This window comes from Delphinus delphis, chromosome 1, assembly GCF_949987515.2.
Source record: "Delphinus delphis chromosome 1, mDelDel1.2, whole genome shotgun sequence".
Taxonomy (NCBI): domain Eukaryota; kingdom Metazoa; phylum Chordata; class Mammalia; order Artiodactyla; family Delphinidae; genus Delphinus; species Delphinus delphis.
The window spans coordinates 119,408,493-119,431,324 of record NC_082683.1 but is presented as its reverse complement, the minus strand read 5'-3'; the positions used below and the strand labels follow the sequence as shown (position 1 = coordinate 119,431,324).

The window sequence follows — 22,832 nt, the reverse complement described above, 5'->3', positions numbered from 1 at the left end:
AAAATAATAATAATAATAATAATAAATAATATATAATATACTGAACCTTACTATATTATAGCTGAATTACTGTGTGAATACTATGTTCCAGACACTATACTTTTTTAATATATTATCTTATTTATTCTTGTATAGAATTATCCCCATTTTAGAAACACAAAAACTGAGTCTTAGGGAGGATAAGCCACTGACCCCGGGTCACAAAGGTAGTCAGGGTTGTAGCAAGAATCTGAATCCAAGAAGTGCAGCTTGAGAACTTACACTATAAATTACTACATCCCCTCCTTAAACAGCTCAGAGTTTCTGCTGCTTCATAGGACCAAGTTGAAATCTTTGCTGGTACAGTTAAGGTCTTTCAGTGGATCTAGCCCCTCCCTAGTGTCTCATTTCCCTCCAATCCTACACATGCTCTACATAATTTCATCCAGCTACATCATATGCTTCTCCATTCCCCAAAGACACTCACGGCGTTCATGTTCCCTTGCCTTTTCATACCACCCTGTGTATTTCTCTCCAGTAGCATTTGCCACAAGTTTACATGTGTCTTCCCAACTAAACAGCAAACCCTCAAGGGGAGGAGCCATGTTTCACACATATTTGAAACCCCGCTGCCCAACACACAGTATGCATTCCAGTAAGTAATGCCTGTGGAAGTTGAATTATGTTGTTCACTTTGCTTCTGTGATTCCTTCTATGTGTTAAACATCATACTCCTCTGAGACTCAGCACTGTCTGCCTCTCCCTGATTTTCGATCCTCTCTCCCCTTTGGGTAAACTTGGCAGATGTACTTCCTGTGATCATGCGCAGTTTTATGCTGTTATAAGAGCACCTGTCCCAGGAGGACCCACATTTACATGCATTTTTTCATCTTTGTTATTCCAGTGGCTAATATAGCATTTGACAGAGAGTAAAAACTCAGAGAAGTAAATAAATCTAAATACAGTGCCAGTTTGGCCAGACCTTATTGGATGTCCTTTCCTCTTTCTTACTGTCCCCTTTGCTAATCATTTTAGGTAACTCCATCTACCAGGGTGAAGTGCAGAGGTGTACTTCCAACCATGTGTTTAGGTTCTTATTGTTCTCTCTAGCAAGATGTTATTTTTAAAAAACAAGATAAAATTACTGTATTGCTAGAAAACCATTAAAAGGGTTTACAAGTTCTCTCTCTCAAAGAATTATTGTAGTCCTGGCAATAAGCTTACCAAGTTTTACAGCACAATGCTTGATATAAAGCTGAAATAATAAATGTTGAGTGAATGAATGAATGAGTGGGATTTCTAAGTTAAACTTTTCTGGCACTATAAGGAAGACAAAAAGGATATGACTTGGGGCTTCCCTGGTGGCGCAGTGGTTGAGAGTCCGCCTGCCGATGCAGGGGACACGGGTTCGTGCCCCGGTCCGGGAAGATCCCACATGCCGCAGAGCGGCTGCGCCCGTGAGCCATGGCCGCTGAGCCTGCGCGTCCGGAGCCTGTGCTCCGCAACGGGAGAGGCCACAACAGTGAGAGGCCCGCGTACCGCAAAAAAAAAAAAAAAAAAGGATATGACTTGAGTGGACAAAACCTGGCCCAAATGCTCAGCTGGGGAGTGTGGAAGGCAGAATCCTAAGAAGATATGTAAGATTCCACCCTGGGGTACATCTCTTTCCCTTGAGCGTATGTGTTGGGGGGCACTGTGAAAATAACAGGATATCCTTCCTGTGATTAAGTTACCAATCAGTTGACTTTGCGTTAATGAAATGGGAGATTAGGTTAAATCCTTAAAATGGTGACATTCTCCAGGAAGAAAGCAAGCAGACAACTTGTAAGCTGCCTGTGGAGAGGGCAGCTTCTAGGATCTGGGGACTTCAGTTCTACAACCACAAGGAACTGAATTATGCCCCTACTGGAATGAGCTTCAGATAAGAGCGTGGCCTCAGCGGACCCCTGGGTTGCAGCTTTGTGAGACTAGAGCAGAGAACCCAGGTTAGCCTGCCCAGGCTCCTGAACAACAGAAACCGTGAGATAATAACTCTGTGTTGTTCTAAGCTGCTAAATTTGTGGTGATCTGTTCTTCAGCAACACAAAATACAAGGAATGTTACACAACAAAGCAGTAACATTCAATTCTGCATACCCATTACATGACGAAGACTAATCCTGTTACTAAATCAAGTCCTCCTTGCATTTTGTCTTCCAAGAAATCTTTTCCGATGAAGCCCTGCCCATCAGATGCATGGTTTAGAGAAGCACATGAACATCAGCAGTGAATGTGTCTTTCTTAGTAAAGCGTGTTTAGCTAGCTTTCCCAATTATAGATAGCACTAGAAGCAATGATATTAGCTACCGCAATCAGGAAGTCCAGGCAAACGTTTATTTTTGAGCTGGAAAAACCATTTGCTTAGCCTTGGGTTGGCACTTGGGGTCATATTTTTTCAGCGATACTAAATATACATACCTCTAAGTAAATGCTAATAACAAAGACAAAAGGTTAGTTGTTTTAGTTTTGAACCTTGGCTCAGAGGCAATGATTTAAAGCTTGCAGCCAAAGCAGGAAAGAGACCCTCTCTTACAGTGACTGTCCTTCTGGTGCCAACTGGAACAATCTAGGCAAAGGCTGGTGGAAGTGAAAGGGACTGTGTACAAAGCTCGCCTAGTTTCGCGTCTTTTAGAGTCTGACCTTCTGCTGGCCACAGCAGAGTTACTGAGAGAAGAAATCCTATGAGAAAATGATTCTGCTCCTCCCTTCTCTCTGATTTCTTTCTTGAAAAGAACCGAGTCTGGGCCCAATTTTTCTTCTTTTTTTTTCAGTATCTGCCAACATAAATGCCAACTCCAGCATTTTAACGAGGGGAGTTACCATGGGGATGTAAACAACACATGCAGAGTGGCAGCGGCCACAGCACAGGGGAAAGACCCAGACACAGGCCACCAGTCACTTGCACTTTGTACCGTGCGGAACGGCCTGCTTTAAAGAAGCCAAGCTGGCAGCAGGCCACGGGGCGAGGGCGATGCACGGCGGTGGGGGTGGGGGGGGTCCTGCTTCGGAGGGCCTGTGCATTCCCCCACTCATCACCATGCTCTGCTGGGAACAGCTCTCTTCATTTGTACTTTCTCTTGACTTACTCTATGGAATTCTATTAGCCCAGAGATCCAGTTTGCTAGCTGGCGTTCTTATTTCATATTCCACGTGATCCAAAACACAATGAATAAAAGGGAGTTTAGGAGGTGCCAGGGAGTTTTAAAGAGGTCTGTGAACTGTAAAGACCACACTTGTGAAGAGAGAGAAAAGTACAGGTAAGAGAGCTGAATACTACATGATTTCCGGGGTGACAAAATTTAAAAAGCAGAGCATTTGGGTGTCTGAATGAAAAGGAACAAAACTACAGATCATTAAATGGTATATGACCCTGACATACCTAATGTTTCAATAATAAAAATCATATGTTGGGATTATATTCAGGAATTGAAACAATGAATGATGAAATCTGCATTGATAGAAGATGGCTAATTTAAGATGAACTGTAGATCACAAAGGATATCCACACTCTGAAAACTTATTTATTAGATCAATTATCAACACACTCCCCTAGAGTAGATGAAAGATATGATATCGCAATTTTACAGGCTGGATAACAGAAGCCAAAGAAATCAAAGGGATTTGTACAAATCCATTGGTCTAGAGGGTAGGAGGACCAAGGACTGATTATTTGTTCTATAGTCTCAGTTTTTGTCGTAAAGGACCTTTCTATCCGTGATTTCAACTGAATTCTTTGACCTCACAAATTAGGTCACAAGTTAACGTCAGGTAGAAAACATCAAATCTTGATGAAAATCTGGCCCATATCAGACCAGTCCCTTGCCCCTCTACGCCCAAGGGACCATGTCTTCTTCATCTTTTCATCTCTGTGCCCCTAAAACTCAGCCCAGAGTAGGACACATGGTAATCTAGTTATAAATATTTGTTGACTCGAACTGGGTGCCCTCTCTGCCTACATATACTGTGGCAAAGATTCCCAGCTCTCAATCAGAACTTTCTGGGAGAAAATAGGTCATTGCACTATCTAGCAAGACCTGTATGGGCCCATAGTTACAAACGATTCCTGTGAAAGAGACACCTAGCGGTATGAAAACAAAAAGTCCTGCTTTTTCTGTCCCTGTAGCTAAGTCATCCTTGCTTCTCATGAAGAGTGAGTAAGCAGCGGCCATAAAAAATACCCCCGCCCATGACACGTTTTCCTGGAGCCGTATAAGACCAATGGCCATCCACCCTCCCTGCACTCCTTTCCCTGACTAAGAACATTTCTCAGGCTACCACTTGGCTTAGCCTTGAACATGATGACAACGGAGTCTTTGGAGAGGGCCAGCCGTGGATTCCAACCCTGGATCAGTGGGTTCTCCCCAAGGACAGACCCCTGCTGGGGACTCACCGCGCATCCAGAAACCGGGAACGCAGGATCATGACGGCCTCACACGTGCTTTGCTTCAGCTGCATCTGGATGGAGCTGAACTTGCGGTGGATGATACTGACCATCCGCTCGATCTCCTTCGGGGAGATGGGCCGGGTCCGGCTTTGCTCTCGCAGGAGATTCATCACGTGGGTGGTGAACTCATTACAGGCCTGGAACGGCAGGATGACACACGTGGGGTGTGGGGAGGGTCCAAGCCTCAGCACACTCGACGTGAGGCTGTGTAGGTCTTTTGCTAGAGACGTGTGCAGGTAAGGAAAGTGGGCTAGTTTGTGGCATTTTGTCAAATCGGAAAAAATAAATGATGCCTGGAAATCCCTTTCCTCCCATCTGATTATAATTTTTGGTCATGCTGTGGATTTTTTTAAAGGGAAAAGAAAATTCTTAAGTATTTTTCAAAATCAATTATTTTTCATGATTTTACTACTATGAAAGATGAGAACATGGACACTAGTATAAAACACACTTCACAACCCTTCACCCCAATGTTAACAGTCAAAGAGAGTTTGGGGCCACATATAGCATGAACTTTCTGTCTTGCCCTTATCTCTGATATGTTAAAGCTTCCAAATATTCAATTCAGCATAAACAGCCCGAAGAGTGGAATCATGGACTTAAAAGCTCTGATAACTCTTCTGGGAGATTTCTCATCCATCTATTTCTACTTCTACTTTTATCGTAAGGACTCCCTCCTATGCTAGTCTTCTGAAGATCTGCTATGTCTATAACACAAAGGGAATAGGTTAAAAAAAAAAAAACAGCATCTAAATATGAATTAGAGGATTCAAGAGTTATCCCTCCAGAAAGGAAAACTCTCAGGTTAGAGGCCAACATACTCTCAGCTCTGGAAGTGAAACTGGAGATCACTTTTCCCACCTCCTTATTTTACAGTTGGGAAAACTGGCTCCAAGAGATGAAGGGCCCACAGCAAAAAACAGCAGCTGAGGCAGGACCTGAACACATTCTCATCCAGGCCAGGGTGTCTGTTCTTTCCCAGACCCTGAATCTGCTCCTCAGAGCACCACTGCCCTTTCTCTTAGTTACTATTACTTATCATCTCGGTAGTCGGGTTTTATTAGTGAACATTCAATAAAATATCTACTCACAGGTTAACTCACAGTAATGTTCTAAAACTGTATAAGATTGTTCACAAAAAAGGGCAACTTGATGCTGTGAGACTTGAAGAACTAAGGACTCAAAGGGTTCAACTTAATATTAACAGTGGAAACATGCCCATTGAGGCTAACACTGCCTTGCCCTTGTTTTTTACAGCACCAAGCCCTTCCTAGCTGTCAATTATGCAGTAACAATAACATATTTACAGTTCATTTCTCCAAGAAATCCTTCGAGGTTGGCTGGCCAAAGATACAAAGGCAGACGCATCCACTGGGCTGTGTCTACACTGGGGGCTGGGAGGCCTGGGTTTTGACCTGCCTCCGTGAGTATGTGGGTAAATCCTTTCACTACTCAGTACTTCGTTTTATTGGTCCGAGAGTGGATTTAATCATTCCTAACCCTTCAGCAAGGCTAGCAGTGCCCATGCTCTAGTGCAGTGACCTGCAGATGGAGTAAATCGCTCACATGAACGCAGCAGTGGGCTAAGAGCACAGACTGCCTGCGTTCAGATCCTGCACTGGCACTCACTTCGCTCTGGGGCCTTGGTTAGTTATGTAAGATCCCTGTATCTCGTCTTCCCTATTTGTGCAATGGGGATGACAGTACCTCAAAGGGTGTGGTAAGGACTACATGAGTTACTCTCTTTGTGTCTGGCCACATAAATTGTGTCATTATTATCTCTTCAAAGTACAGAGAACTTAGAAACCCAGCACAGGATCACGATTGGGCAAACCTCCCCAGGCTTCAGTCTGCCCCGTGGTAAAACTAAAGGGGGTCACAAATACCTTCTTTCTAGGCTGCAGGCATATGCTGCAGACAGAATCCACAGCAGATCAGGTCCAACAGCAGTTTGCTCTTACTAAGAAAACTGCTACCTAAACACAAGATCTTAGTATAAGCTTCATCTCTCCCCAACCTCAACAAGGGAGGGAGATAAAACCTGGCAGCGAGTTGGCGGCAAGTCGATGAGAAGTCGGGGTGGGGCGTGGTGGGGGGAGGCACACGGCAGGCATCCTAAGTGGCTTTCCGGAGAAACGCTTCATCCCCCGCTGGGCTGCAGCCTCCCCCCCCCCCCCCAATGGGGGCTCACAGGGAGGAGGGACTGGATGTGAAGGAGGTATTGTCAAGTGCACTTGCTCTCTGCTGGGGAGCCACAGTGCTCGGCTAATGATGATGTGCTTCATTTCGGTGAATAAAAATACTCACAATACCTGATGCTTATTTAGGGCATTGGATCCCGGGCCCCTTTCTGCTCTGCCCCAAACAGACAGTGGAGTCTTTTCACCCACTGCTGAGGTGCAGCAAGACAGCTGCTCAACAGCTGCTCGGGAACACGCAACAGACAGTGCAGAGGAGTTCCAAGTCCATTTTAGACAGACAGAACACAGTGATCCAGATTTTTCCAGGACCTGAACTACCCACGTCTCCTCCTCAGTTCCCCCAAGCTCGGCACCTTCACAAGCTGTGCTGCTCCCATGTAGCCAGGCGCTCCTGATGGAATTGGGAAGCGTGGGGATGGCAATCGTTCATTAAATAGGACCCTCGCCGGCTGAAGGTTTCTGTGACAGAGGAGACTCTGCTGCAGACTGTCCGAAAGATGGTACACCTCCTGGAGCTACCGCTCCAGCTGCCCCCAGAAAGCGGATGCTTTCTGAAAGGAGACGTCCCGAGTTCCAGGGCAAAGGCCCTTCTGGGAGCAGCCTACCCAAGAGAAGCTCTCTTAGAAAATCCTGCTTGAGTTTAAGCAATTTAATCCTAGACTTGAAGCCTCCTTCCTGCACTTCTCTTCAGCCCACCTTCTTCGCTTACTGCTTCCAACTGGATTCGGCTGCCAATTTCAGCAACGAATGTGACTGGGATTTTAAGACTTTCTTGGCTATGAGTGGACCTGACCCACCTGGGTTCGGCCTTAGAGACAGCCTTGTCAATGCCCTGGCAGCATTATTCACAAAAACTGAAAAGTGAAGAACTCTGCAAAACGACAAGAGTATCGTTTCTTAGAATAGCACTTGGAACAAAATTCAGGTTTCTGGATATCACGGTTTTATCTATTAGAATATGCTAGCTCTTAAATACCTTAGCTTCCAACATGATCTGCTGAAAAAGTGTTTTACCAGCACCTTTTAATGAAGAAAACAATTTCCTTCTTTTCTTTTGAATGAAAGTCTCTAGAAGCCTTCTTTATCTAATAACCTCAGGGTGAAACAATGGCTGGCTCACGTTGGGTTTTTTTTTGCGGGGGGGGGGGGGCGGGGGGAGGTGGGGGATGGGGGATGGGTGAGTAGGGTTATGGTAGCTACTTACTGGAAAGCTAACTGATCCTCTGGTTATCTACCATCACCAAACTAAAATCAAAACAAAACAAAACAAAACAACAGAATCAACTCTTAAATAGTCAGTCTGGTAACCATCTAGGTACTACTAAAACAGAGACTGACATTTTTCCTAAGGTTTCCTATTTTTAAGGAAGCTCCCGCAAGGCATGCTTACAGAAAACAATGAAGAAGATCTGTCTCTCAGACATACTAGCTAGAAGGTTAATGGCATAATTTCCTTATAATCTATTTACTATAATTAACAATACAACTAATATTAATAAATTATTAAGCACATAGAGTATGTTAAACAGTATTCAGTTCTTACCCAGAAAATGCCCAAAGAAATAAGGAAATGATTTTTTAGTGTTTTTGAAGAATAACAAATACAGACTGCTACTACATTTACCTAATTTGCTCTGTACTGATGGAGCTTTTCCTTAAGCTCCCAATTTCCAGCATGATTATTATTTAGAATAGGTAGCCATCTATGAGAAGTTTCTGAAGAAGAATACTTTTTTTTATCACTAGCCTCTCTTAGAGAGCATCAATCTAGTCCATGAAAGTAACAGAGAGGTCAAGCCGGTTACTTCATTGTCTACAGCCGTCCACACTTGTTCCACATTAAGTGCGGCTGGCTGGGTATTGTTCCAATAAAAGCCCTTGGGCTAAGGGTCAAAATCTGGCTTCCAGGGCCAACTCTGTCCCTCCTTTGGATGTGTGACCCAGATACATCACCTAACCTCTTTGACCTCCAGTTCCTCAGCTGTATCGAAATGAAGATGATGACAGTACCTGTCTGGAGGACCCAGCCTTAAAATTACCTTGAGGAACAAGTGCAGTTAAGTTGACAGAAGTGCTTTAGTCATTTTGGATGAGGATGGAAGAGTGAGACAAGGGGGGGCTTAAATCAAGGAAAGAGTCCATTCGTCTATGTTGCTGGCAACCTGAGCTAAGAAGAAAGCCAGTTCTAAACGCCATCCAGCCTAACATCCATGCCAGTTATGGGTTTAGGGAGGAAGCCACACTCGTCGTGTACCCCTGGAGTTTGGCATGAGTTAACCTGGATACTACGTCAAGATAGTTTGTTATGCCAGAGGCCAAGCTTAGCAGTGAAGGTAAAATAGGGAAAGCACAGACTAGGAAGAACCCAAGAGGCCAGCTAGGGACCTTGTCAGCAAACGTCCCCATGTGTCTTCCCAAGTTATCCCATTAGTTGGGGCAGACTCTGAACCCTAACATGATGGCCCAGGTGGGGAAGCTGTCATAGATCAGCCAGCTTACCTGAGCTCAGCCTCTCCTGGGAACTGAGGAAATGTCTACATGAGCCTACACCGTGTTAAGAATGTTTCTTCTTTCCCAGGAAGGTGGAGGGTGATGGTCCACAGGTTCTTACCACAAGATTGCTTTTATTTTCCTCCCCTTGAACCCTCCCTACACCCGTCTGATGGCTGAAATTCACCACGCTTGGCTTCCAGCTTCACACCGTTTTCCCTCATAAAAGAAGGGACTTTGTAGAAATCCATTTCAAAGGTACATAGGAGTGCAATAATGAAACTTTCTTCACTTTAAATTTTAAAATGCCTATTTCTATTTTAAAATTTAAATTTTCTATTAAGTTTGCATTTGCCTTCTACCTAGACAGTCATAAGTGGACAGTACAGGGTCTTCCACTTTTTGCTTTTTCTCGCCCTTCTTCTGTGACCCTTAAAAAAGAAAAGAAAGCCATAAACCTAACAATTCAATGGAAGTAAGTTAACTTAGAACTTCAGGACAATGTCACATCCAAAGAGACGACAACAAATATATCTATAAATAATGGGAGGACAGCCTGACGTTAAGGGTCTCCTAATAAAGTAGTATTGCTCATACTGACCAGAGGAAACAATATTGATATTTAAATTCACATGTGGGGTCTTCCCCGGTGGCGCAGTGGTTAGGAATCTGCCGGCCAATGCAGGGGACACGGGTTCAAGCCCTGGTCCGGGAAGATCCCACATGCCGCAGAGCAACTAAGCCCTTGCGCCACAGCTACTGAGCCTGTGCTCTAGAGCTCGTGAGCCACAACTACTGAGCCCACGTGCCACAACTACTGAAGCCCACACGCCTAGAGCCCCTGCTCCGCAACGAGAAGCCACCGCAATGAGAAGCCCACGCACCGCAACGAAGAGTAGCCCCCGCTTGCCTCAACTAGAGAAAGTCCACGCACAGCAACGAAGACGCAATGCAGCCAAAAATTAAATAAATTAATAAATAAATTAATTAAAAAAAATTCACGTGTGTGTATGTGTGTGGGGGGGGTCCTCTAGTAGAGAGGGGCGCTATTATAATTAGAATACCGTACAACATTTATATACTGTTCTATGACTTAAAGCCTTTCTTAGCCTTTCCTTCATATGATTTTTATGGCTCTTTGATATCCTAGACTCCAAATCCACAGCTCTTTGCCAAAAACCCCCAGCTTTTAGGGTATAGTATGTGGACCACTGGATCCCAGAGACCATTTAGTGGAGTGTTAGGACTGGAATTCAACTTTGTCTGACTCCAGGGGTCCCCTGAGACCCTCTACTCTTCTTCTAGCGGGAGGCGTGTCTCGTATTGCACACCATATATAAAAAGCAGAACATGTTTGACTCCCATTTGAACTGAATCTAGGTAGAGTGAGGGACTTTAGTGTCCATTTCCATAGGATTCCATGAGCACCATGACCCTCTGCTCATGACCCTGAGAGCCCTGGGGCTGCATGTGCACAGGGAAACACTCCAGAGCTCCAGGAACTGAGTTTTCCTTATATTGACTATGGATGTTTTCTGAAATCATCATTTACAACTTCGACTTTTTTTTTAATGGCTTTATCTCTAGTTTGCCCGGGTTTTCAACAGTGGACACCAAGGACTCGGTGGGCTCAGGTTCAGCAAGTGGCTCTGGGGTGAGGCCGGAGATGCTGGACCCCAGATGTCAGTCTCCAGGAAAGGCTGCCCGCCTCGGCGCCCACAGCCCTGAGTTTCCTGATGCCTCCGCCCTTTTCCTGAAGGGCTGGGGGGGCCCAGACCCCACAGGGCTGTGGTTACCTGCTCGTATTTCTCCAGCTCCGTGTGGTAGATTTGTCTGATCTGTGAGAGTTTGGCTCTGTAATCAGAATGCTCCACCGAATTGTCGGAACCGGCGCCTCCAGAAGCTGCCGCCGCCGCAGCCGCCGCGGCCGAGCCGCCACCCTTCTCTGGCCCGGCCACCCCCTCCGCCAGCAGCATGTTGTCCAGTCGCATCAGCTGGGGGTCTGTTGGCTCTTCTTCCTGCGCTCCCCGGATACTCAAAACTGCGGGAAGACCCAAAAGAGTGGGGAGGTGTTAAGAGTAACCCAACGAAGCAAAGGTTAACAACAACAACAACAGACTCCCGATGTATCGTTTGGCTAAGTCTCAAATTACTTGCAATATGGCATCTGAGCAATGGGTTGGAAAAAGAGAGGGATTGGAGGAGGAGAAAATGCAAGGACAGATTTGCTTCGTTCCCCAAGTTAATTATATCCCATCCTATGAGGTACCTAGCATAGTCCAATTGATGAAGGCAGAAAGTAGACCAGTGGGTACCCATGGGCTGCCGGGAGGGAGGGAGATAAGGAGTTCGTGATTAACCGGTACAGAGTTTCATCTTGGGAAGATGAAAAAGTTCTGGAGATGGATGGTGGTGACGGCTGCACAACAATGCGAATGTACTTAATGCCACTGGACTGTCCACTCAAAAACAGTTATAATGATAAGTTATAGGTTACGCATATTTTACCAGTGAAAGAAATTTCAAATCTACAAAAAAATTAATGATAGCAATATAATTTTCACTTTCATCCCCAAACTGCCGAATTTTAATTCAAGGAAAAGCATTTCCTTCTTCATTTCTAATTTTAGATTTCTGTGAGGTTGTGGTTTTATACTCATTGACTTTGTAATATTCGATCAGCCTGAATTTTCATCTCCCAAATGATCTAAGCCAGGCAAATCCAGTTAATTTGGAGGGAAGTGTTAAACCTCTCCCCCGGACTAGGGATTTCCATCTCCCCACATTGAGATCAATCTGTTCCAGGTGATAAGAACTCCATCCTGGTACAAACAAGGGTGAGGTCCTTTTAACAAGCTGTCTCAGGGATTCAGAGAAGCCAGTATTCTGATAGGATGGAGAAGGCTCAGCTCTGTTAGAGGCTCTGCTTTTTATTAAAACACCATGACCATTTGCGGGGGATGAGGGGGTGATTTGGACTGAAAGAGATCAAGTGATTTAGTAAATCAGCAGAAGAGCTAGGCAGTCTCTTTTTACTACCTTCAGACAACCTGCCATAAAGTAAATCACTCATCTGAGCCCAGTTTACTTGTCAGCAGCTAAGTCTTTGTTGAGAGCGAACACGAAAAGAATTTCCAATTAAAAACAAACAGAGTAGGAAAGGAGGAACACGATTAAAGACGGAGGAGAAGGCGTCCCATGCTGGTTCACATCTTGGGGACGGAGGTGGCAGGGTCTACGCAGCCTGGTGGGTATGTGAACACTGGTGCAGCCAGAGAGCCCAGAGCTGTTTCCAGCCGGGATGCATCTGGTGAGCACCACGGGGACGGTGCCAGGTGCAGTTGTCTCCTGAGCCCTAGCAAGGCAGCCCCACGGGGTTGTGACAGGGAAGGTGGATCTGAGCTCAATCCGAGGGGACATGTAGACACTCAGGGCATTTCATCACATATAATACCAGCATAACTGCTGGCTGTGTCCACATGCTCCTGGCTTCTAACAGGCATGACAAGAAGCAACCTTGGAAGCTGTTTCAAAGGAAAGCCCGATTCCTGTGCTAAAAGGAAAACGGCAGCTTTGCTTTCATGAAACAGGAGACAGTCAAGTGGAAGGTCAAGTCATGTGGACCAGGGCTGGCGGTTAGGATTAAAGGCACGGGGTAGGGACACGTGCCCCCCACACCCCATGAAGTAAGAAAGGACGGGAGGAGGGAAAGGAGGACGTGGGGAAGGCAGTTAGCTGGGGAGGAAAGAAGGAAGTCCTCTCTGACGCCCAACAAGTCAGACTTCAGGACCCAGGTTCTCCTCTTGCATCTGAATTTTTAATATTCTGCTGCACTAAAAGAAAATTGCTACATTGTTAATGGCACAGGTTAGGGGATCCTGGAGGTTTATTTTGTGGACCTTTTTCCAATGACATGCTTTTTTTGTAATGGGAAACTGTCCCTTTGATCTTAGAATAATAAAGATTTAGTCATGTTATTCAGTTCCTTGAATTTATTTACTCAGATCTACAAAGTCCTCAGAAGAACATATCACTAACAAAGGTTTCCTTAAGAAAGGAAATGAATGCAGTAACCATTTCCTGAATACCAGTCCCTAAAGGTGGGGAAAAGAACGTGACCCCGCAAGGAGCTGGGCTCAGAGCCCAGGAACCCTTCCTTCCTGGCCTGTACAGCCCAGTGAATTCTTCCAGGTGAGGGCATTTACGTGGGGTTTATGGATGTTTTCCCAGTGAATTTTACTGAATGAATTTTCATTACTTTACCAACGACAAATATCGATGGGCCACTTACAAATGAAAAAAGAAAAAGAAGATCAACTCTGAGCCATTCTGTAATTGTTGCACTTTTGCTTGATCATTAAGAAACTGGTGCTGAGGCAAAACCTGACACTAATATGGCCAGTGTATCCCAGAAGAGGCTGCAAACTTTGGCTGACGGGAAATCTCCCCAAGATGCTGAGGCTGGTTAACTCCGGAGCTGGGCAGTGATGCCTCCAAGTGCTTCTTCCTCATCACTCTATAACAATCCTTCCTGACAGATCCAGCACTGACAGATCTTGTGATGGTTTCTGGTCGCAACAATGGTAGCAAAGCAAAAAATAAGCACGTCATCTTAATGGTGAAGACGCACTTTCCTAGGGCTACCTAAACACTGCGTTACCTGAGGTGGTGATGAGCATCGTCAGACAGCACCTGTGCCTAAGACTGACCTGCTCACCCCATTAGCTTGCTCCTCTAGCAAAGTTCAATTCGTTATGAGAGGAGCAAGAGAGGCAAAGAGACAGGCATGCACAGACCAAAGTGCTGGCACTAGTTCCTCCAGGTTCCAGGTAGGTGACTAGGTGGGCATGTTCCTACTAGTATTTCCCATGTGCCCAATATTTACCTCTGAGAATATTTTCCCTTTCCAGCCTCTCTCAGTTGCACCCACGCCCATGCCCTACTTTTTCGTTTAAACAATCAACGGGAAGCACGAAACGTCCACACAAACTCTGTACACCTACCTAATTAATATTTTTCTTGGTCTTGAAATCTAACTGGTTTTAAATGAAATAAGACAGCAAGTTGCTAAAGCTGGCCAAGGACACTGAAAGGATACAAGGTTAACCCCCTACCCACCAAAGAAGTTCCAGGACTAGCACAGAGGGTGAAGCCGTAATCTATACTGACTCTTATTTTTCTCCCCCCTCAGGTACGAAAGATACATTTAGTTGGGGGAAAAAGACACACACACGCAGAGTAAGAGTGTTATCATTTCGCTTAGCTTTTATATAATTGGATGACTCCTGTAAATAAATACTCTTCAGAAAGAAATTTGGATTCACTGAGATTTAATATAATTGATTTCTAAATGTGGCCAAGAAGAAATTGGTATGCTAGAAATACAATGTACCATAACATCAATGGTGCTTGCACTTATATTCAGAGTTCAGGACACATAAATTGGCCCCAAACCAGAGATCTGAAGAAAATAAAGGAACAGAAAAATGTGGAAAAACAAAAAACCCAACGGTCTTCTCCAAATTACACCCTTTAAATTATACTCAAATGATTGTGAAAATAGAAATTTCAGAGTATGTGTCAGAACCACCACCATAACTATCCACACACACACACACACACACACACACACACACACACAATATAAACAAAAGAAAACTTTCCTCTTCCACTATTTTACATGGAAGATTCTGGTTCTGAGGGTCTTGGACTGTGTATGTGTGCTGGGCAGAGGCCCGGATGGACCAATAAACAACACTGCATGTACAGGTTTCTGCCCAGAAGGAGCAGCATCCGTACCACTATAAAAAGGGGTGTTGGGGCTTCCCTGGTGGCGCAGTGGTTGAGAGTCCGCCTGCCGATGCAGGGGACACAGGTTCGTCCCCCGGTCCGGGAAGATCCCACATGCCGCAGAGCGGCTGGGCCCGCGAGCCATGGCCGCTGAGCCTGCGCGTCCGGAGCCTGTGCTCCGCAACGGGAGAGGTCACAGCAGTGAGAGGCCCGCGTACCGCAAAAAAAAAAAAAAAAAAAAAAAAAAAAATGGGTGTTGAGATTCACTGGTATGAGAAACTGTTCGGCCAGGGAGTTAAAAAAAAAAAAAAAATCCCACCAGCATTAAATAAACGAAAAGGCCGATATGTCTAAGCAGAGTGATGCTACCCATTTACTGCTTGAAGCCGGCACTCTGGCAAGTAGGAGACAAAATGATTATTTAAAAGCTCCTTTTTTATCTCTGTAGCACCATGCAGGTCTCAAATGAACCTTTCACCGGGACACCAGAGATGTTAACACTCACCCTCCAAGATCCAATTTCAACCAGCGGAGCTGTTACGTAATCCAGCAACCATCACATATGATCAGGTTCCTGCTCCCCTGATGGGTGTCCTGCGCCCTCCCTAGCCCCCGCCCCTCTATGCTCCCTACCCAACAGCTTTTACTGAAACAGGTTTTAAAGGGAAAATTCCCCTGTTTATGCCAGTACATACAGGGTTTTAATAGTCAGATCTGTACACTTCCACTACCAAAAATGAAATCAACTGCGGTGGATTTGCTCTCCACGGAGGGTCACCCGACAAGATATTTGACCCTTTCGGTAATCATTCTTCAACAGAGTTTCCTTCTCACAAATCTAACCCCTCATGGAAGAGACCGGCCAAGACAGGTAAGTGATGTATATAGAAATTGTCACATGCCCTTTAAAAAGCACCCGATGTCATGGTCTACCTTGCTGCCATCACTGGCCCTGGGGTTCTTTGGTGAACCTCCCAAGATAAGGAGGCTGTCAGAGCACTGTCGGAGCTGCTCTCACAACTGGTCTCCCGCTGTTCTTTCTTTATTTTTCTTCACACAAGGAGAAAAACAAACCGAACCCAAAGGCAGTTTCGAGATCCTTGGCAGGAGGGCCACGAGCGGGTTGTTTTGTCCTTGGCTGAGCTGTGACATGGATCCGGAGCAGCTCCAGACAATACCCACTAGAGGGCACTCTTTCTTCACCAAGGACTGGTTGGACTGGGAGGGTCCGGCTGTTTCCTGTCCCAGGTTATTTCAGAGCTGGGGAAAATGCCCCCCGCTTAGATTCATACTTCCACGTCTGGGGCAGGCAGCAGGGGAGGAGGGCAGATCTACGGAGAGGGCTGTCTTCAGATTCGGACAGCAGTCCAGGGACCCAAAGCCGGGCTGAGAGATAGAGAGAGATGATAGAGATAGACAGCCAACAGACAGGCGGTTTGGGAAAGGGCATGAGGCGTTCTCCCCAGGACGGGAGCCCTCACACTTTCTGGCCAACCTCTTTGCTTGATTTGAAGGCACGAGACTTAACCTCCATGCAATTGTTCCACTGTCCACGAGCTGTTCGTCAACATACATGACCAGGAAAGCTGGGGGAGGGAAGCTCTGCCAGCCTCACCCCCAGCCCTGCTCTGCCATCTCCCGGGGGGTCAGAACTTTGGACAGAAGTACTGGGACAGAAATCCATTGTCCTTGCATTTTTTAGAAATAGAACAAAGTGCCTGCCTCCTGAAAATATCACAGTTAACACCTTTTATTTGTTCAGAAAGTACTTGTGCGCAATGAATTGCATCACCTTATAAAACATGAAGGAATATTCCAAACTTAGAGAGTAGATAACTGCAGGTTACAAAGGCAGAGTAATTTCCCCCAAATCAAAGCAAACGGGACAAGCCACGACTAGAATCTAGGTCTTCAACTCTTAGACGCTTTACCCTCTACTACAACGTTAGGATTCTGACTGTCACAAATGGTAGCCAAGCGGATGCTATTTCAATTCTGCGTACGTGTGCGTGTACGCACACACACACAAACGCACACACAAACTGTCTTTTGAGGCCTAGGTCATGACTGACACTCTAGGCAGAAGACAACCAGATATGAGGTAGGGAAGGAAGTTGTTCCTACTGACTTCTTAATTTCTTTACAATTTCCTCCAAATCTGGTCCTCTTCAATTACTTCTTTCGGCCAATAGGACCATCATGATTAGAGCCACTGAGCCGAGTGATAGAATGCCCTCTTCCATCTCAGCCAGAAGAATCCACTTACTACAGTCCCATCCTATTTCAAATCTCAGCTCAAAGTCCTTCTCCATGAAACCCACCCAGACAACAGCTAAAAAGGAGCGCCCTTGCCTCTGAGCCACCAGGGCAAGTACTATCTACACCACGGCCACAGCACATCTCAGAACAACCAAGGTCACACCTGCCGCCTTGAGAGCAAGGCTGTGAGCTTCTGAAAAGCAGTGACAACCTGTCCTACATCTATGTATCCCCCCTATGACCACACAGAGCCTCTGGCACTGAGCATCTATTCAAGCATCTCTTAATATATGAGAAAAAGGGAAGGAGGGAAGGATGCAGGATGGTACTCTCCGATGCTCTCTGCCTCGGTCCACTGTCCTTGGCGAGGCAGTTCCTTAGATGGGCTCTTTCTCCCTCTGGTCCAGTTACAAGTTGGACCAGAGTCAGCTACTAGTAGAGGGCCTTTCCCTCTGTCACCTCTTCCACCCCCACTTCAAACATCTGTCAAATCAGCCTGAAAATTCTAAGTAAGCAAATCTACACAGTCATTAAGCCAGAGCCTCCGGAACGCGCAGCCTGGTATGTCCCCAGTAAGCCAACATTATCCACGATGAAGGCTCTGGGTTTTGGGGAGAGCCTGGCACATGACTGGTACCTGGGGAAGAATTCCTGGGAGGGCTGAGAGTGGCCCACAGTGAAGGGGCCACACATACCATGTCACCCAAAGTGAGCCCTCTGAGGAATGCTCAGTTCACTTACATCACTAACTGAGGGCCTCTGAGGTGCCAGGAACGAGGTGGGTGCTGGGATTTCCAAGAATCATGAGACACGGGCTCTGGCTTCAAGAAGCCCAGGGTTTAGACTCCTCTAGTCCCTTCTTGCACGCTACACCAACTGCCCTGAGGCCTGTGGTGGGCGCATAATGTTGTCAGAGTTGGTGGTTGGCAACCAAAAAAGTCCCAAGGGATACACACCCTCTCTTCCTTCCTCCAGTTTCCTTCATTTCCCACAAGCACACCTGTACCCACAAATCATAAATTCCTAGCTTGAGCTGAAAAATACCGATGACATAATTTGATTCTTCTGAACCAAAGATGGGACCGACATCTGATGTCAGTGGCTTGAAGCTCAGGGTAGTATGTCCCAATGTTTTTCACCCCCTAATTCTCAACCCCTTCGTTTGTTTGATGGACAAGCGTTTTTGTGTGTTTTGAAAAGAGTCTGTCCATCCAACAAATGGAAACGATTAGCAATGTGATTTCCTGAATTTTACAAACCAGCATTAGAGACAGCTGTCAGTCAGTGCTTCTGGATAGCATGGAAGAACGAGTTACCACCTGAGTGGAGACCATCCAGCCTAGGTGGAGATCTCTGAGGCTACAGTTGCCTGGAGCAGATGTGTCAGATGAGAAGGCCAAGTTCATGGAGACTTCAAGTGTGACAGCCACCCTCGGACTGCCAGCTGTTTGTCTCTTAGCCCTTGAGAAGCTTAGGGACACCAAGGTTGGGACCCACGGGTCTAGGGTTTCTTATGGCATCACCAGGGGTTTAGACATGAAGATAAGATGTCTTCTAGGCCTTTCAACTTTTCGTCTTGGTTTGTTAGGCAGGTAGACCAAGCAAGGAGACTTGAGGGCTTTAGTCAGTTGACAGCAAGACTTTGAGATTCCTCGAGCATTTCATCCCACAAATATTTATTGAGCATCTCCTATGGTACCAGGCACTGTGCTGAGTTGCAAAATAAAATTGGTCGAGCAGGGACCTTAATGATACACTCATTTTTTCACACTTACCATCCACGACTACGTGCAAGGCTTTCGGAGAAGTTTTAGGGCAGGAGGTGAAAATACAAATATATGACACTCTCAAGACGGTTTTACAGATTTTTGTTGTGGTGGTGGTGGTTTATATCTTTGGGTCTTCTTTAGAGAAACATGCCTTGCTTTTCTTGTCATCCCTTTTTCTGGGCCAGGCTTTGGCAGCCCTGGTCACATGCATTTTCTACTTCTCAGGAAACACTCGGGCATGGATCCCGTCACACGTCCCCTGCTTGGCACACGGAGCCTCCTGGGCCAGCTGGCAGACAGCAGGCTCATGTGCTGGGCAGCAGACTCCTGCCTTCCTGGACAGGTGCCGGCTGCCTGGGTGAGGGGCACTGGGCCTTAATAGCTCTAGCTTGGACTGCTGCACGGGGAACCCCTTGGCCTAAAGAGTTATTGCAGAAGTTGGTAGGAGGGCATGACGTCACACTGGGCTTGGCCTCAGACGGCCATGCTTAAAGGGGTGAGAGAAGAAGAAAAGCTCGCCGGGGAGGACCAGCACAGGGTGCGAGAGGCCCAGACGGCACCCGGTAGCTCATGATGCAAGAAACGGTTTCCTACCCAGTTGTACACAAAAAGCATGAGAAATTGGGAGCCACTGGTTGGCAGCTTGCTGTGCAATCCCAGAGATGCAAGCTTCTCCCTGCAATGGTAGCTTCTCAAGGAAGTGACCACGGAGAAAGAGATGGCTCACTATTCTCTTGCCTTAAGATGAAAATGTTCTGTAGCTTGGAGTCTCAATTAGACACCTAGCACATTGCCTGCAAGTGCTAATTCCTGACAGATTTCCTCTCCCATTAGATTTCAATATCCTCCCAAAGTGTAAGGGCCCAAGCCCTCTTCTGTCAGCTCTGTAACATGGCACGAAGGAAGGACACTGGTACAAAGCCAGGTCCAAGGCTCCCACTGCATGACCTTGCCTCCCTTAAGCTCAGTTTATCACCCGACCGTCAATAATAATATCAACCACGCCACGATTCTTATTAAAGGATTAAATAAGGTTATTTTTACAAAAGCACATGTCCGTGCTTGGTAACTGGTAGGTTTTCAATTGTTGGTTAAATCTAAATCAATTCCGTCGATAAAGGTCCCTTTGGGAAGAATAAGAAAGCAAGATAGACTTAGGGTTAAGAGTTTGGTTTTCATATATTAGGAATCAGCAAGGCAGAAGGAACCAGGCTAAGTTAATGAGTGTACAGACATACACACACACACACACGCACACACGCGCACACACACACACCCTACCTCACTGTGCTGTGCTTCCAAGGCAAGCTCAGACTGACACCATCAAGCCCAGGAAATCGATCCTCAGCTCAAAGAATTCATTTCAAAACGTCTTCTTCTTTTTTCTCCTCTTTCCCCCTCTTTATGTTCCTTTCTTGCTATTCTTCTCCCAAGCACATTAAGAATCCCACTTCCTCTGAAGCCTGGTGTGTCCCCTCTTTACAAGAGCCCCCGGCTTTAGTCTACCTAAGCCAGAAAGCACCCTGACCTGGCAGAGCTCACACTGTAAGACGCAATCCTCCTAGAAGGCTGAAAAGACCCTTCTGGGAACCACTCAGCTCTGAAGCAATCTCACCTTGTGTCAGACAAGCTAGCCTGGATGTCCTCTTTAATGGTTACTTTCAAATTTCCATTAAAAAATAAATAAATTATAACCAGAAGGGAGCAAAGATTCTATTCATGATCAAGGTTTGAAGAAATGTGTTTCAGTTTCGACTTTTGGGTGGGATTCAGACCTCACAGTCATCCCTTTCTGCCGGGGCATAGAGAAACTCCACACTCAAAATATTAAGATAATTGGATATTGCCACATTTGTATCATGTGTGATCTTATCATCTTGACATAATTCCACTGTCTTAGGACTACGAATGCTTTTCTAGCTCCTAGTGACTAGCGGTGACTTGCATATTTTCAAGTTCAATCATAGCAGAATTTTTTTTTTTCCTCCCACCTTCCAAACGATTTCCTCAGAACTAAGTTTGAAAAAAAGAGCATTTTGTTCCCACAAAAATCTTTCCGGTTTTTGAAAATTACAGAATAATTCAACGGCAGGGTTCCTAATACAATGTGCTGTCGATTTTGAGGGGTCCTTACGGAAGATAGTGATAACTTAGCTAACTTGCTTCATGATTATTTCCAATTCCACAAATCACAGAAGACACATACTTCTACTAATAGTACACCTCCATCCTCTGGAGGAGGCTTACTCTCTAACAGGCGGGAAAGGGACACCTCTGCCAGATGACCTCCACAGACAGAGGTGTGCAGACCAAGGACAGAGGGATGTCATCACAGTTGGCAGACAGCAAATTCTAGTCAGGGTCAGACACAGGGCCTAGAATCAGGAAATGAGGTGAAACATTCTGGCTGTCTCCATCCCTTCGGCCTCTTTAACTTGGTCCTTCTACTTCTCCCTCCACTGGAACACAATTTCTTTGAATCTATAAGAGGATGGAAAAGACTCGCTGAATCTCAGGACTACCGTTACCACTGCAACTAACACTGATAATAATAAGATCACTTCATGTAAATGTGTGCTTTACTAATATTTTTCTTGAGATATGAGATGTGATGGAGCATGTGTCTCTCTCCTGTATGGGACCTAGGAGAGGGGACAGCTAGGAAAAGGGCCTGGCAGAGAGCTTTGGTACAAAGATGAAGGAAAAGGATGACCTGCTGGTTTCTTCCAACACATTCCTCTCCATGGACACAGAACACTGATTTTTAGTTAAGTTCAGGGTCACTGGGAGGAAAGACAATTTCCAGCTTCCCTTGCAGCTAGATGTGGTCATGCCTCCAGTGACAAAATTCCAGTTAGTGATAGATGAGTAGAAGCTAGATATAAAACTCCTAGGAACGTCCTTAAAAAGAAGGAATGCCTTTCTTGCCTCTTTCTCTCTTTTCCTTTTGCTACCTGGAACATGAATATAATGGCTGGGGCTCTAGCAGCCACTCTGGGCCATGAGTTGACCTGGGGAACAGAAGCCACTAGAGAGAGAAACCAGATAGAAGTTCTCATATCCTACAGACCAGTCTGTGGTCACCTTCAGACTATATGAAAGTAAGAGAGAAATAAACTTGCATTTTTTTTAAGCCAAGTTGTCTTGGGAGTTGGGGAGGTTTTTGTTTTGTTTTATTTGTGTTTGGCAGCTCAACCAATCTAAGCTAATACAAGCTATTAAGAAAAAAAGAAAGAAAGAAAGAACTCTAGAAGGCAGAGTGATTTCTTGTTGGGTAGAATGTTACAGAGGAAATTAGAAAGAGGCAGATTTAATAACTAGAGGCAAGTCACAGAAAAACCTGAGAAGCCACTGGGGAGAATTTCTCCCTGCAAAAAAAGAGAAGGTTTAGAACAGATAGAAAAAGCCTTGATCATTAGAGGGGTCTCTCTTGGGTATCACTCAGGCTATTAGCAGAAGTGGGAGAAGATCTGGGAAGCCTGGAGTTTGGAGCAGGGGAAGGAGAGGCCTCCTGGTCGGGGTGTTGGATGGCCTGGAGGAGTGTAGTCTGAACCAGGAAAGAGAGGGGTGGGTGGTGAGGGGTGGCTGCGTGTGGAAACCCGCCAAGAGTACTCTGCCACCTCTGTGACAAAGGAAGCAAAGTGGGGATTCCATCTTGACCAGAGGAAAGCTAAGGCAGGCTAAACTGTCATCCTAGAAGCAAATGTAAGAGCAGTTGCAATATGTGAGACCAAGTTCTAACAGATGACTTTCGGCTGCTGGAACTTGCCCACCTACATACAGCTTGTATTGGGATATTTTCCTTACACCATAGTAACATAATGTTTGTACTCTAACCAGCCTGCTGGATTTGCCAGCTCCA

The 22,832-nt window shown here is 45.7% G+C and overlaps 1 protein-coding gene across 2 annotated transcripts in view; it reads right to left on the bottom strand.

The window, feature by feature from the left end:
* The window catches only part of PBX1 (PBX homeobox 1), a 282,732-nt gene that overhangs the window by 46,102 nt on the left and 213,798 nt on the right, over positions 1–22,832 (bottom strand). For both annotated transcript variants that reach the window (XM_060033408.1, XM_060033399.1), the window contains 2 exons: positions 10,949–11,193; positions 4,408–4,598 (listed from right to left, as the gene is read on the bottom strand). In XM_060033408.1, coding sequence (XP_059889391.1) covers positions 4,408–4,598; positions 10,949–11,193 — 436 coding nt within the window. The remainder of the gene's footprint in view (positions 1–4,407; positions 4,599–10,948; positions 11,194–22,832) is intronic.